General features: G+C 39.2%; 1 protein-coding gene across 4 annotated transcripts in view; it reads right to left on the minus strand.

Annotated features, from left to right (window-relative positions):
• Positions 1–15,444, minus strand: part of MBD3 (methyl-CpG binding domain protein 3) — a 26,019-nt gene extending 10,575 nt beyond the window's left edge. Inside the window, exons 1-3 of one of the 4 annotated variants that reach the window (XM_072404977.1) lie at positions 15,244–15,383; positions 10,885–10,981; positions 5,565–5,724 (exon numbers count right to left, since the gene is read on the minus strand). In XM_072404977.1, the coding sequence (XP_072261078.1) occupies positions 5,565–5,724; positions 10,885–10,931 (207 nt within the window). In that variant the 5' untranslated portion in view covers positions 10,932–10,981; positions 15,244–15,383. Of the gene's footprint in view, positions 1–5,564; positions 5,725–10,884; positions 10,985–15,000; positions 15,128–15,243 lie in introns of those variants that run through there. The other 3 variants (XM_072404976.1, XM_072404974.1, XM_072404975.1) reach the window with 3 other exon arrangements.
• Positions 15,445–15,666: the final 222 nt, after the last annotated feature.

Below are 15,666 nucleotides of genomic sequence, written 5' to 3' on the forward strand. Positions count from 1 at the left end.
CGGCGGGGATACAGGTAAGTAAAAAAATATGCATTCGGACCATAAGACGCACCCTGATTTTCCCCCCACTTTAGGGGGAAAAAAAGTGCGTCTTATGGTCCGAAAAATACGGTACTTTCTTGTATTAAACGGGGAATAGATGGGGCGTGGCTTGGATGGCGCCGGACATGTTTTAGAGGAGCTTCTGTACTGGCCTGCCTTTCGTTCTTCTATCTGGGTGATTCTGACAGCAAATAGGGAAGCAAAGACCAGCAGATGGGAACGCTCTTTCAATTAATCTCCCTGAAAGTTTGGTACGTCACCTCCAATTACATTATGCTTATAATTGGAAATCTGACTCAAATACCTGAGGATTTCATTAATTCCGACATATTATACCCTGTATACAGATAACTATGTCTCGCTGTTCAGAGAAGTCAAGGGGTTAGTCAGGAAATAGAAAATCCTACCAATCTCCTATTTTGGGAGGATTGCCTTTATTAAAATGTCGATTTTGCCTAAATTTCTTTACTTCTTCTCCACCCTATTGGTAGTTGTCCCTCACAAAGCCTAAAGGACTGCAGGCATTGGTACTAGAATTTATATATGGGTACAAAAAGCATAGGCTTCCTAAAAGTGTACCCTACGTAGTACAGTGGAATTTGGGGTCCCAGATTTTTTTGAAATATTATTATGCTCCTCCTCTTCGGCGTCTAACTTCTGGCAGGATCCTGCGGTCCTTCAATTGCTGGATAGAATTCTATAACTCTATGCTATGGAGCACCCACAGTAGGGTTTCAGAGTCCACTCAATTAGCCTCAATTCAGTTTACCCAGCGTATCTGGTCTTACTGTAAATGTAAACGTTGCCTTACATTGAATGTCTCTCTGCTTAGATCTTTCCTCTACACACCTGAAATACCTGACAGCACCTCAAGCTCATCCAATGACTAGCAATTTGTGTTGGTGATACAATTCTAGTGTGGGTGCCTTGCAACACATCTTCTGGTCTTGCCCACGTATAGTCCCCTATTGGCATATGGTAAATAGGCTCCTTAAAGATTTGCTAGAGGTTCCTATAAACCTCCTAGGACTGCTAGTACGGGAGATGTCCAAGCCTAGTTAAGGATGTTTACCTGATAGAGGAGGTGCCTGCAAGTTTATATGATCAATTGGACAAATTAAACAAAATTTGGGCTCCTTGGGACACATTTATGGTTATGTATCTTGGGTCAAATGCCCCATGATATTTTTGGCCCCTGCCTTATGCGGTACTCAGCCCAGGAGGACTTGAAACGCTCCAATCTGTAAAACCCAGGTCTTTTCCCCTCCCATTTTCATTATGTTAATCTCTCCTTTCATTCTTTTTACCCTCCTGTATTCGGTAAAAGAACAATTGTTAAGTCAAATTTGTTATTAGGTTATATTTATTTCTTTTGTGTAATACCATAACTGTACATTTCCATTGTATTCAGACTATGTTACATATTCCCTTTTTCAATATTATAGACTGCAAAGATGGACACATAATCCTGTCCCTGTACAAAGCATTGGTCAGACAACATCTGTAACATGCAGTCGTTTTGGGAACCAGTTCACAAAAAGGACATTTGGAGAGAGTTGAATGGAGGAGCTCAGCTATGAGGAGAGATTACCTGAACTGAATCCATTCTCCCATTGAGAAGAGCCGTTTAATGGGGGATAAGATCACCCTTTATAAATATAAATATATAAATATATATATATATATATATATATATATATATATATATATATAAATAAAAGGTCCATATAGAGAACTCTCTTCCCAATAATTCACTTTGAGATCATTACAAAGAACAAGAGGGCACTCTGTGTCTGGAGGAAAATTAGTTTAGGATCCGGATAAGTAAGGAATTCTTCACGGTAAGCTCTGTGAAAGTGTGGAATAGGCTCCCTCAGGAAGTAGTTTTAGCAAATACTATAGATTGCTTTAAGAAAAAGTTGGATGCTTTTCTAGAAGCACAGAATATAACTGGGTATTAAGACCTTAAAGCAAGGGTGTCAAACCTGGCCAAATCTGGTCCACAATGTGCTTTTTGTGGCCCCCTATGGAATCCCACATATGAAATGCAGCTGGCCCGCCGCTGCATTGAAATAGCGCTGCTACTACAATTCTCGGCATCACACACGTCTATAGACCAGCAGCCTCTCTGCCTATGCTGGGGCCCACATTGGACTGTTTTATAGACGCAGGGAATAGTAGCGATGCTATTTCAGTTTCAAGTTTAGCCCGCGACTTTGTGTTTGAGTTTGACACCACGGCTTTAAAGTAAAGATAGCAGTGACCGTTGATCCAGGAACATCCGATTGCCTCATCGAATCAGAAAGGAATTTTTTTATCGTTGAAGGAAATTGTATGGGGTGTTTTTTTGCCTTCCTCTGGACCAACTATGTTCATAGGGTTTTATATCTGGGATATGTTTTTTTTCTCTAGCGGTTGAACTTGATGAACCTATTTCTGTTTTTCAATCTGATCTACTATGTAACTATGTATCTAAATAAAAAGGTTGGTCTGCCCATGTGTAATTTGACACCCATGCTCTAGAGAGATTTTGTGTCAAGGGTTGAACATTTTTTGGAAGGAGATTTTGTGGACAACATAAACACAGTGCCCGGTTGCCAAGCCTTTGCTGCCCACCTCTCATCTACAGCTCTAATCCTCCATTCTCTGCTGTCATCCATTCACAGGAATAAAGCTGCTGATGGGAGGTGGGCAACAATGGTAGTTTAAAAGAGGTAGTTTTGTAATCAAAGTTCTTGGGACTATACAAAGCTCAACTAATAGTAATACCGAGCATACAAAACAAATGCATACAATCTTATCTCAATGAAGGCATCTTGCCCAAAAAGTTATTTTGTGTTTCACCGCAAGACTGTCAGGGGAGAGTGGAGAGCATACTGTACACATACCATGGAAAAATGGATAATTAAAATAATCATAACAAAAATACTGATTACATAATCGAATGTCATAAACTGTGTATAAACAGATGCAAAAAGGCAACAATTATTCAAGTGAGAACAAGAATATTATTTGTATTAATAAATCATTTGTGATGCATATTATAAAAAAGTATAGAATATTATATTAGTTTAAAATCAAAGGCTTATAAACTTACTTGGTATACTTGAGACACAAAGATTATTGCGATAGCATAGATTGGTGAGATTTGTAGAGACTACCAATACCCTTAATGGGCTTATTAGGATTTTGAACTAATATACTATACCTTATGATATTATGCATCACAAATGTATTTATAATTTACAAATACCATTCTTGTCTTTATTTAGGTCCTTACTTGAATAATTGTTTCCTTCTTGCATCTGTTTATACACAGTTTACGAAATTAAATTATGTAATAGGCATTTTTGTTAGGATTATTTTTCTAATTATATGTTTTTCATCATGTGTGCTCTCCACTCTCCTCTGAAGAAGCCTTACCGCAAAACAGAGACTATGCCTTCATTGAAATAAGATTGTATGCATTTGTTTTGTAAGCTTGATATCACTATTAGTTGAGCTTTGCATACTCCAAGAATTTTTAATACAAAATCTTTTAAACTACCATTGTTGCCATAAAGAGCCGTTCTTCTGTTTTTTCCTTCTCAATATGTTACTTATACATAAGGCTTGGCAACTTATTATGTTATAATACGTACGCTTTTTGGGCTACTACTCCTTTAACATTACTAAGGTAGCAAAAACAAAAGGGGAAGTGCTCACACAAGCACATTGCAAGGCGAGCAGGACTTACCAGTGAGCATCAGAAATAGGGCAGTTGAGCCAGCGTGGGGTTAAAACAATTTAAAATATATTATGAATCCAAAGTTACATTCCTCATAAAATCAAAAAGGTAAGTAAACTTTTTTATGCTTTTTGCACGTTCAAGTCTTCAAGAAAGAGTGGAGGTAAGTACTACAGAAAATAAAGAACAAGAGTAATTACACAGGACTAAAAACAAAAAAATACACTACATTAATATTCAAAAAAATGTATAATATCAAAAAACTTACATATTGTGTAAGTGCAACAAATCACAACCCCCCCCCCCCCCCCAAGCTGTTGACTCTGCACAGCGCCAAAGCAGAACAGAGAGCTCATAAGCCAGAGGAGAAAAATGCATCAAACAATGCATCTGTCTTACCTCCACTCTTTCCTGATGAAGTGGATGTGAATCTGCAAAACGTGTAGAAAAAGTTTACTTGCTTTTTGTTTTTTGGAGGACCCAAATTTATGTGGAATGTAACTTTATCTATAACATGTTCCAAATTGATATGGGCCTCCAAGGTATCTGTACTTTTGAAATGAAAGGAGGTGATTGTGAGTTCTACTTTATTGCAATTTTAATTCAAAGTGTTTTTTAAATTGTTATTATTAAAGTTCTACATTTTAAAATATTGATTATATAGGATATGGGATGTGGCAAAATATATGCATACACCATAGGGGTACTTTCGAAATTAATTTTTTGAACTGTAGTCAATATATAAAACAATGTTTGTGAATAAACAATATTTAATCTTTGGCAGAAAATTTACTTTCACCCTTCTTTGAGCAAAAGTAACCTTCGCTGCTATTTATCCCCCCCCCCCTCGCACAGGGATTGCTTGCTGGAACATTTGTCTATCTGTATCTTATAGCATTTTGCTATGATTTACAAACAGGAATTGCATGTGTAATGCAATGGCTGAGGGACAAACTTTGATTTTCAAAATTGACAGGCAAAAGTGGTTTGCAATTGAAAGCTCATGTCTGTTGTAAAATTATAGCAGAAATCTATAAAATACAAATGGAGAAATGCCCAGCACCATAAATATCCCCCAATGGAAGTTTGCAGGATATTGAGTCATAAATGTTTAAAGAGGACCTTACACTAAAAGGAAAGGTGCATTTTACCTGACACCCTTTCAATTCCTAAATCAACCTAATATTGTGAAAAACAATATATTCTGTAAATACCTGTAAATGGGAAAAAAATATTATTATATATACCTTAACCTAGGCCTTGTGCATGACATTAACAATGTTCTGGATGGAGCCCTTTGAAACCCAGAGCTGCACACTGCAGGTGTCTTTTCAGAGGATTTCAGCTGCTTTACAGTTAATGGATTTCTTTTGATAGTATTTCGTTTTCTTCAGAAAAGTAATGCAGTCTTGAAAAAAGCACCACCCCTTGAGTTCTGCCTTTAATAAACCTCTCCCCATTTACTGTAAAGCAGACATTCATGCATTATTGTCTATCAGGGGTTGACTTAAAACATTATTGCCAAACACAGAGCTCAGACCCAGCCAGAGGGTGAGAATTGAGTTTAACTGGTTCTAAATTAAGGTACAGGAAAGGCAACATCAAACAGTCTCTAAACAGTTTAGCTAATTCCTGCCAATTACGAGAATGCGAATTTATACACAACTACAAATTCATAGTGCCGGACCAAATTCTTGGTGTACACATTCCAATTTCAAACTTGTCCTCCAGTTTCCAAATTACTTTGGCATTTTTACTATAATACCATAATTTATGGAATGTAAAAAAAAATTACCTTGGATTGGTTCAGCCCATCATACCGCATGCGCTGTCTATTCTTATTTATTTTGCTCATCAACATTTTTCCTGTTCGAAAGTCGAAAGTGCTGAGATCCATCGAGTTGCCAAGATATCGTGCCAATTGAGGTTTACTGCGGAACTTTTTCCCACTGGGGCTGAAAAACAAAATTGAATTAGACTTCATACTGACGGATATAACAATATATTTTACAAAACATCAAGTAATCACAATTGCAAGAATCAGCTTTCTGTTTTAATTCTCAACTCTAGAAGGATGAATTACTAAATTAGTTGACAATCTGCACTGAAAGTGAAGACTTGCTTCAATAATTGAATCATAAAATCAAAGTGGTTATTTAACATGTACTTGATTGTTTTACTTTGAGTACCCAACTATGATTTATTGAGTGAAGATTCTCAACTCATTAGGTAAATCACCATTCATAGCAAAAAGCTGTTTGAAGCTGTAAGCTCCTGTTGCTGCTCCGTTCCAAGACAAAGTAAGTTGTTTGCTTAAACCAGTAACCCATTCTGAAAGCCTTAAAGTGAATCCTAAACCTTTTTTTTTTTACAAAAAATTTATTCTGGGAGTCTACTTGTGCCACACTGTGTTTAATTTTGAACTATATCAAAACTGTGGGTTAAACAGCAGAAACCTGGACGCCAAGCACAAAAAAAACAACAGTGCAGAAAGAGGAGAGAGTAATCAGAAAACACAAGTAAACAGACCACAACACTGAGCACAGAATGTCTAGTCACCTGTATACAACCACCCCAATATCCTTTCAGGACAAAAATCCACATGACATGACAAGAGATACCCACACAGCACAATTTTTCAACTTTAAATACAGGTTGACATTAAAAAATCTGGCAACCTCCTGACCTGAGGAGTGCCAAACTTTCAGAAATTGTGGATTATTGATTTGCCTGTAATTATAATGTATTAGCGCCATCCAGTGGCAACTGACAGAACTACACCCGAATGGAATCCGCAAGGGCTAGTCATGCCAGGAAACTGAGGAATCTGGAATATCGGCCTGATTTGACAGTCAATCTGTATTTTAAAAAACTAGCCAGTTTTAAAGAAAAATGGATCTTACTAGAGGCTGTAATAAGGTGGAGATTATGCTAGACAGCCCTTCGAACAGATATCTTAGCAGTACACAGAAAAGCCACACAAGCCAGGTGGACAGAGATAATTATGGAAATCAGCGGACTTAAAAAATAGGATATTTACATTGATTAGCAAAATCTCATTTACTGCCCATCCCCATACAAAAACAAAAAACTTTGGCTTGAACTTACCATAAACAAGCAGATCTCAAGTAGCAATGAATGGTAGTGATTTGCAACCCAAGTGATGCCTTTGAGCATCAAAATCTAGGAGTCAATAATTAACACAAAATACCTACAATGTAGAGTAATCTTAAAATACAAAGAATTTAGAAGATTATCACATGATTACCACAGAAAGCATTTTCGCTTAAGATCAACAAATTGGCACAGGTATTCAGAGCCTATGATATGTCGCAGGCAGCAAGAGTTCAGACAATTTTGAAGACAAGAACAAAATCACTTCTTTAACTTTACAGGACTGCATAGTGCAGGAAACGGTCACCAAAACCTAAGGTTCACTGGGATATTTCAGAACAGGTCAATTATAACAGCAGTGCTGTTTTGGCACACAGCTCCACCATAAAAACTCAATGTGAGAAGCAACTTGCAATGTTGAGTAAACAGCATCAAGATTAACTTTCTCCAGTACTTGGACACGAGGACTGCCTGCAAGCAGGATACCCAGAAATGCCTTTAGCCCAGAAATATTAAACCCAACACCATGGAAAATACCAGAGATGGGATATAGACCAGAGAATATTGCCCAAAGCTGAATGAACTTGCAACATACAATGAACAGCAACACTTCTATAGTCTGTGGACAATAGAAATGCACCAATGTATCACTGACAGTCAAGTACTCAAACTGAAAAAAGGAGAACCACTAAGAGCAAGAAGGATTCCTAACTACTCAGAAGAAAGCAGGACCAGATTTTTCCTGGTCAAAATGGAGAAATCACATTTAAACTCAATATTGTCAAGGAAGCATTGTAACCCCAATTGTGGAGTAGCAACCAAGCCAAGTGAATGGTGGTGGTCGGCAGGTCCAGCTTACGAACAACAGTCACTGAAGAAGGCAGATTGAGATCCTGAACAAGTGTTGTATCTCCTTTAATCTCCCCAGCGGTAAATGAGAGTGTGACTGGGGGTAGATAAAAGAAGCTGGAAGCGATAACCCCAAGTCACACTCGGGGTAGCTAAACCTATGGAGAACAATACAAAATCACGACTTACTTGATCCGCCGGCATCCTCTGTTGTCCTTCGCGTACTCTTTCTTCCTCCCACTGGCGTTCTCTGAGTCACCAGGGAGTTCCCGATGACATCAGTAGATGCCGACGTTCCGTTCGGGGAGGGAGATTCAAATCTATTTGTATTGCCTTCAATACAAAATAACTGTATTGAATGCAATACAGTGGATTTATATGTGTAAAAGCAGTACATTGTCTTTCATGAACATTTATATTACAGTATAACATATTAGTATATATACTGTAAAACATAATAGTATTATACAGTAAAATACATTTTCATGAAAAACGAACTGCTTTTAGACATATAAAACTGGACAGAAATGAACCTCCCAGAAGGGTAAAGAATGTGCTAGACACTGTTGGAAACACTGATTGGGCAGACGTTACAGGAGTTTATCAAAAACACCGGCACTCAATTTTTTTAGTTTAAACCAGTTGCTCCCAAACAACTGCTTCCAGCGCCCTCCACTCCTTCCCATGCAGACTTGGATTGCAAAGGCAAGACAGCATAATCTAAACCACAACATTTATGTTTGGCTTTGTCTTAAACTTGTAGAATTTCCTGGCAACGCCATCTTGATTTAGACTTCCTCCATGCTAGTTGTTACACCTCAATTAAGGAGAGCAGACATGTTGCAGGGATTTGCTTCCACTGCACTGGTAAGTAATTTTCTCCATCCTGAATGACCCAACCAACCTGAACTGGAAGGTGGAGTGTCCAGGCACAGTGGCAGTAAGTATACAAACATGAAAGAGGGGTGCTTAAAAGTTACATCTTGCAGAGTTACAAAAAGGGGATAACACTACTGCACATGTTGGACCTTAAAATAGACTGTTACACCTAAATAGGGACTTTATATATTTTTTTTAAACTTTTAAAATGCATTGGAAAATCTCCCTTCACACCTGACTATATGAGAACTTTTTGTTATAAGGTGGCAATGTTCAGTCCTTTCACTTCTATGCTGCTGTGTTGTCTACACATCACACTGGTAACCAAAGATGATTAGAAAAGAGCACAAAACATGCAACAGAGTGCAGTTAAAAAAAATCTCTCAGTAAGCAAGGATTACAATGAAACTTACAGCATACATACTCCTCGCTGAATGGGATATGTTCTGAAACACATAAGCAGACATACTTGCTACCTGAATACACACTTGAACCCTCCATTAACACCCCATTTAGAGTTAGGTGGTACAACATTACCCCACACTATTCTTTAGCTAAATTCTCAGGATATTTAATTTTTATATACTACTGATCATGTCTATTTTCTGTAAGGGAAAGAAAAAAAAAAGTGCTTAATTGGCAGTTTCTGAATTTTTATCATCAGCAGGCTAATGCTACCCATGGGTGTTCAACAGCATTTTAGCAGCCCACTTGGTTCATATTGGGGCCCAGCTGTCTGTGCTAGCCTATGCTGATGCAAGGAACCAACTGATCCATGCTGTGGATGAGAGGACACTGTGGGTTGCAGGTAGCACTGACGATAGCCAGTGGATGCAAGCCTTTCTACAAAAGGGTGTCACAACAGCTCTGAAAGGGTTAAAGAACCACTCTGAACTTGAAGACCCTGACTGCACTCAATTTATTGCAGCTGGATTGCAATATTCTGACTTCAAAACTGTTCTGACTGCAAAAACTGACATTGTTTCCTACAAGTTGAGGGAAGAATCTGAGCTTCCAGACCGCAAGTCCTCCCCTGAGGAAGATCAAATCAGATCTGCAGTCCTGGGGTTTTGTGTTGTCAAAACAGCGTAAGGAGAATGCTGTTGCTAAGGGTAATGTGTACAAACCAGCCCGCTATCTACGATGTCCAGTTCAGCTGACTGAGAAGATCATTTCCAAGGAATACAGCAACAAGGCTGATGTGAATAGCCAGTAGTCCTGCAGTGCTGTCTTCCGAAGTCAGCGAAGTGAAGATAGTGAACGGGAAATTGAGCTAAGATTAAGACACAGACTGGCATTAAAGGGACTGTAAACCAACAAAAAAAAATTTTAAACTGGTTACCCAGCATAAGGTAAACAATTCAGCAATTAAGATTTTGTATAGAAAATGGCAGTAACTTTCAAAGTATGTCTGCAGGTTCTAGGGCAGCGGTCGCCAACAGGTGGTCCATGGCTATGGCTGGTGCTCCCCCCACCCCACCCCTGGTTCTGGTGGATGGGGGAGGGAGCACCGGTCAGAGCCACAGACCATGTCCTCCATATGGATCACAGGCTCGGAGCGGTGGGTGGGTTGTGTCCCTGGAAAGAGGAGAATGGGTGGGTTATGCTATTATGACATCACTCTGTGGGAAGTTTCTTCCCCTTTGAGTGACACACGGCTCCCCACACATGCACAGTCTGGAATCTGTGCAATTAGTGGTTTGTAGGTCCGAAAAGGTTGGCGACCACTGTTCTAGAGCTAAAAGTTCAGAGGCTGCATGTGAGGCACACATGGTAATTTGGTTGATAAAATGTTCCTTTTTTTGATAATCTAATGAAACCTGTGCAAAATGACAATTGTAGCAGGGAAAACGTTGTGCAAGTTGATTGTAGCTTTGATATGTTCCTAATGACGGTTTTACTGGTGAAAATAATGTAGAAAATTATCTGAAATACATGATCTTTCTAAAAATATTTCTAAAAGCTCTGTAAATTTTAACCCTTGGATCTGCCTCTAAAAATGTTAAGTTTTGGCATTCAATTACAAATAAACTTCCCAACAAAATTATCAATTATAGAAAAATCAACGTTGCATCATTGCAACATGTAAATGTTCAGATCATTTGTTAACACTTGAGATGTAATACTGACACCCAATACAAGACCAAAACTCCAAGATCCTGACCACACACAAACACCCAAGAAGTCCCCACAACTCTCCTCCATTATCTCGTGAATCCACTACAATCAAATGGTAGTAAAACAATAAAATCAGACATTTACCAGCAGCTTACCACAAAGAAGTTAAAACTTGTCCACAACTCCAAGAATCATATGACATCCCTTCCTGAGAGTTCTTCCGATATATACACTTACGGCGCTATGCAAACTCTACTAAAGAAAAAAAAATAAAATAAATAAAATGATAATCAGGGATTAAATGCTCACACCCTTCAAATATAGAGACCAGAAAGATCCTTATTCCCAGCTTTAATATCCCTGACATACTAATAACTAAATTTATCACCCCCAGAATATATCAAGAGGAAGAGTTAGAATTTAAAATTAAGAAAACTAGAAATATAGACCTCTGAAGTCAGATAGACCAATGGTTGCCAACCTTTTTGGTCCCGCAGACCACTAAAATCACCGGCTCTGGACCGCGCATGCGCGGTGACCTGAGTGTCAATTAAAGGAGGAGAAACCTCCCCCAGAGTGATGTCATTATGACATAAACCCACCCACTCTCCCATCACAGATCTGAGCTTGCAATGGGAGAGTGGGCAGGTTGTGTCACTGGACACAACCTGTCCACTTCCCTGAGCCTGGGAACGTGGTCTGCGGCTCTGGCTGGGGGGTCCCTCCAGCATGGTCCTTCTCCTGACCCCGCTCAAGGGTGCACTGGCCAGAGCAGCGGACCACCAAAATTTTCTCAGCGACCGCTGAAATAGACCATGTATTTAGCAGAAGAAAATTCCTATTAGGCACTGTCCATAAGGTACTTTACTACTATGGCAATATACCTTAAAAAATGCTTTAAATAATATTTTGTATATATCCTCCCATTGCTTTATTGGATTTTTTTATATACTGGTGCGGGTCCAGATAGCTATATTCCAAAGTTCAGCAAATATTATTAATTTAATTACAGTTGACCATCAAAACTCCAACCATCGATAATTTGTTTCCTTCAGTTTTCAGGGATGAATTTCAGATCACATTTTCAATACAGGGACTGCAGTACAGTGCTTGGCCACTGATGTTTTGATAGCGCTGTTCTGCAGAATCAGCTGTTAGGTCTTGCATGCTACACTAAATACACGCAGAGATGTGCTTGCCTGCCTGCTCCCTAGAACTGTGCCAGATGTCAGCGGGTGCTGCCAGAGGAAGGCTGGCCTGTGCCCGGAATTTTCGAAAATAAGCGCACTCCTCGGATCCTGAGGTTGCCAGATTTTTTATTTCAACTGTATGTCAAGTTTAAAAAATAAAAATCTAAACCTAACAGACTGCATTAATCTAAACAGACTTGTACACTGCAGCTCCAGAACACCCCCCCCCCCCCCCATTCCTTTCACAGATGCCCTACCAAGTCTTATCTTTTTGATCCACCCCAATAAACATCCCACAAATAAATTCCTGCAACTTCCACAATCTATGATTGGTACATTAATTGCTACTTTACCTAACACCAAGATACATTTGATTCTTATTGACACACGGAAAAAAAATGAAGTTTTATAAAAATTATGTTTTGCTTTCAATCTATTTATGCCCCAAACAAGATTTCCTGTATTTTTCACAGGTCTGTTAAATGTCTAAACTGCTGGAAGCCAGAGAACCATTGAACCCTTTGTTCTCACTCAGATGAAAAAGAACAAGGACAAGGACAAAAAAACAACATGTACTTACAGGACAAAAACCGACACCTCCAAAAACCTCATAGCTGAAGTGATGTCAAAAGCCACCAGAAGTAAGTCATATAAATGTACCTTGTGCAAGAGCTTACATGGTAATAGGGCCAAAACTATAGGACAGAGCTTGACAGGCGCAAATGTGAAGGCCAGTAAGACACCAAAGGTTGTCGATACATGATCACAAAAGCAGAGATCCTAATAGTGATAATACTCCATCCTAAAACATAGTTAATTTAACACACATTTCCTTCAAACTTTATTAGCTATGCTGTTACTGACAGACTGAAAAGCAGAACAGAATACTAAACAATGAGGGACAGGCACAGGGTGACTTACTAGATAAAATATGCCACCACCAGGCCGACTGGCCAAAGCGGCACTAGACAGTTCCACTACTGCACCACACTTCACTGGAACACTTTGTAACGCTTCAGCATAGTCTGCTGGTTAATTTATGTAGAAAACGCATCCAGTACACGATCAGTCATCTCCAAAGGGGACCATGCACACTCAGGAATAATCAAGACGATCTCTGCATCTTAGGATATCCATTTCCTCTGAGTGACTTCTGACATATTTTAACCCATTTAAATAGTCTAGACCATTTTGTGTCACGTTTCTACTACCCCTGAGGAATCCTTTAAAGGCGAAACGTGTCAGGAACAGAAACACTTTTTCTACATCAATCCAAGAATATGCTAAAGTGTTACAGTGATGCAGTAGTAACTATCTGAGGCCAGCATCTTATATAATTGTCAAACTAAGAGCAGAGGCGGACTTCAAAACCTACTCTGTATAGTGATTGGTTTGAGCAACATGTGTAGCGTTCTATCCAAAATTAGTTTATGGAATTTCAAATTGGATCACCTCAAGGTAGGAGACCATTAGGTTAAAAAGTGGAAAAAAATTGCACTCACAGGAAAGAAATGTGTCTCAGCCGCCTTAAACTGGAAGAACGAGACAAAACCCTTACTACCCTGCTACCTAGAATTAAACCCTTGAGACAGAAACAATAAAGGTTTGCAGCAGTTCAAAATTAGAGTTTTAGAGTTTGTAGCAGCATCAAAAGTAGAGTTGTGAGTGCAATCTTATAAATATCTGCTCCTTAAACAAAAGCCTAAAGTGGACCTATACAGAGAGATTACACTTATTACTAATAATAACAATACATGTTAATCCTTATACCAGTCTTCATGTTGTAATACTGTAAATACTGTATTTGAGACCTTTGTGCAGAATCACATTCTTTGGGGTGGTATACATAGTATATGTTATACACATATTCTTTGTATACATATTGGTCTTCTAGCCAGACTCATCCTCAATTAATACTCAGCCCTTTTAGAGATTTTCACCAAAACCTTTCTGTACCAAAGTTATAAGTTCTCCTTAAACTTCACAACATAACTATGGTAAATTGTATTACATTTAGCTTAAAAGATATTTGTCAGTTGCTGAGTTCAATTGTTCAGTATCAAAAGCAGGAAATCGGAACACCAACCAGGTAAGCTGTCAGAAATGACCGTATACATTGGATCAGAGTTTAAAGTCCGATTTAAAGGCAATTAAAGTAAAATATTGCTTACCGGTTCCTGCACCTGTGAACAGATTTCTAAAAAGTAATAGCCACTACCACAATCTTCAGAACCCAACTCTAGGTGTGTTGTATTTTTACATCTGTGTGCCTGCCCAGAGATAATGGGATACTAGTGACCTAGTAACCAGTGGTTTAAAGCACAGAACACTGAGGAAAGATGGGGCATCTAAAACACATGAAAGTGTTTGATGCTACTTTTTCAACAGCTGGTATAGCTTTGCAAAACCAAAGACTCCCTTTACTGGAGGCAGGACTAGCAGGTACTTTTTTGTATAACCCATTCCACCTTTTATTTGACTAACTTCAACTACACCAATTCCAAGGTTTATACTGGTAAGTCACTGGAGCGGATATAAGCAACAGGATTTGTAGACAGAAACATGTCACATGCTTGGAGCAAAGCAATAAAGTGTTTATTACAATAAGAAAGATAAACCCCTCTAATTTTTTTTTTTTTTTTTTTTGGGCAGAAGGTTCAACAAAAAATTCTGGAGACCAATGACTAATGATTCTAGAACCTGCAATACTCAAAGAGCACATACTCATCTGTTGAACTGAATGACTGCTTACCAAAGATGCCCAGTACATAATAAACCAGTCTCAAGAGGGGTAAGCAGGGGGTTCCTAATATTGCACTGATCTAGTGAAGTAATCAGCCACTGGTTGGGTAATCCCCCCATGCTGGTTTTATTTGTTTTACAGAAAGAGTAAAAGCACAGCTTGTGCAAAATAAAACACCATATGAAATGAAAAATCGCTCGTTCATCAGTCTAAATGTTGGATTTGTTGTATCACTTACAAATACTCAGCAGTGTATTGCTGTCCATGTGACTAGAGAAGTAGCAGAAGTTGGTAACGTTTGCGTAGCATGAATGTAGCAAACTTCTTATACAACCTACCCGCGGGAAGTTCCTGCAATGTGATCAGATCTGCTCGTGTTCATGTAATCCCCACAACAGTCCCCACCGCTCTGCATTATCTACCAGCGCCGATCTACAATGAGACCTCTCCACGCCTCCCCCCACCGTCTCCACCTCGTCTCCTCATTCACACACCATTCTCAGCTGCCCCCCCTCCCCCATGCGCCGGCAATTCCTCTACGGGGTTTACTGCATTCAAGGCTATTTATTAAGAATAAACACCTATAGTAATAGACATCGCTTTTCCCAGCGGAGAGCCCTGATCTACGGGTAACCTCTTCTTTCTTCCAACCCTGCGGCAGCGCCGAGCATTCCCAGCGTTTCCTCTCCATTCCGCTCCCGCCGGTCACTTTCTGTACGTCCAACGACCGTATCCCTCCGCCGACATTACAGCTCGCGGATTGGCTGTCGACTCCTCGTGTTAGAACACACTCATTGGAAAACATGGCGGAAGGAGAAAGTTATGAAGAGTACTATTGTTGTAAGCACCGAAATTGTATCCGTAGCAGTTGCAACGTGAATATCGCGATATTCGCGGCCATGTTGACCTCTCGGAGGTTCCTTTGTTCTAAATGTTGCTTGTATATTAAACTCTAGTGGCTTGAGGGATGTTTTATCTAACTAATGGAATTACCTCATTTTAAA

Source organism: Pyxicephalus adspersus, chromosome 3, assembly GCF_032062135.1.
Source record: "Pyxicephalus adspersus chromosome 3, UCB_Pads_2.0, whole genome shotgun sequence".
Classification (NCBI taxonomy): domain Eukaryota; kingdom Metazoa; phylum Chordata; class Amphibia; order Anura; family Pyxicephalidae; genus Pyxicephalus; species Pyxicephalus adspersus.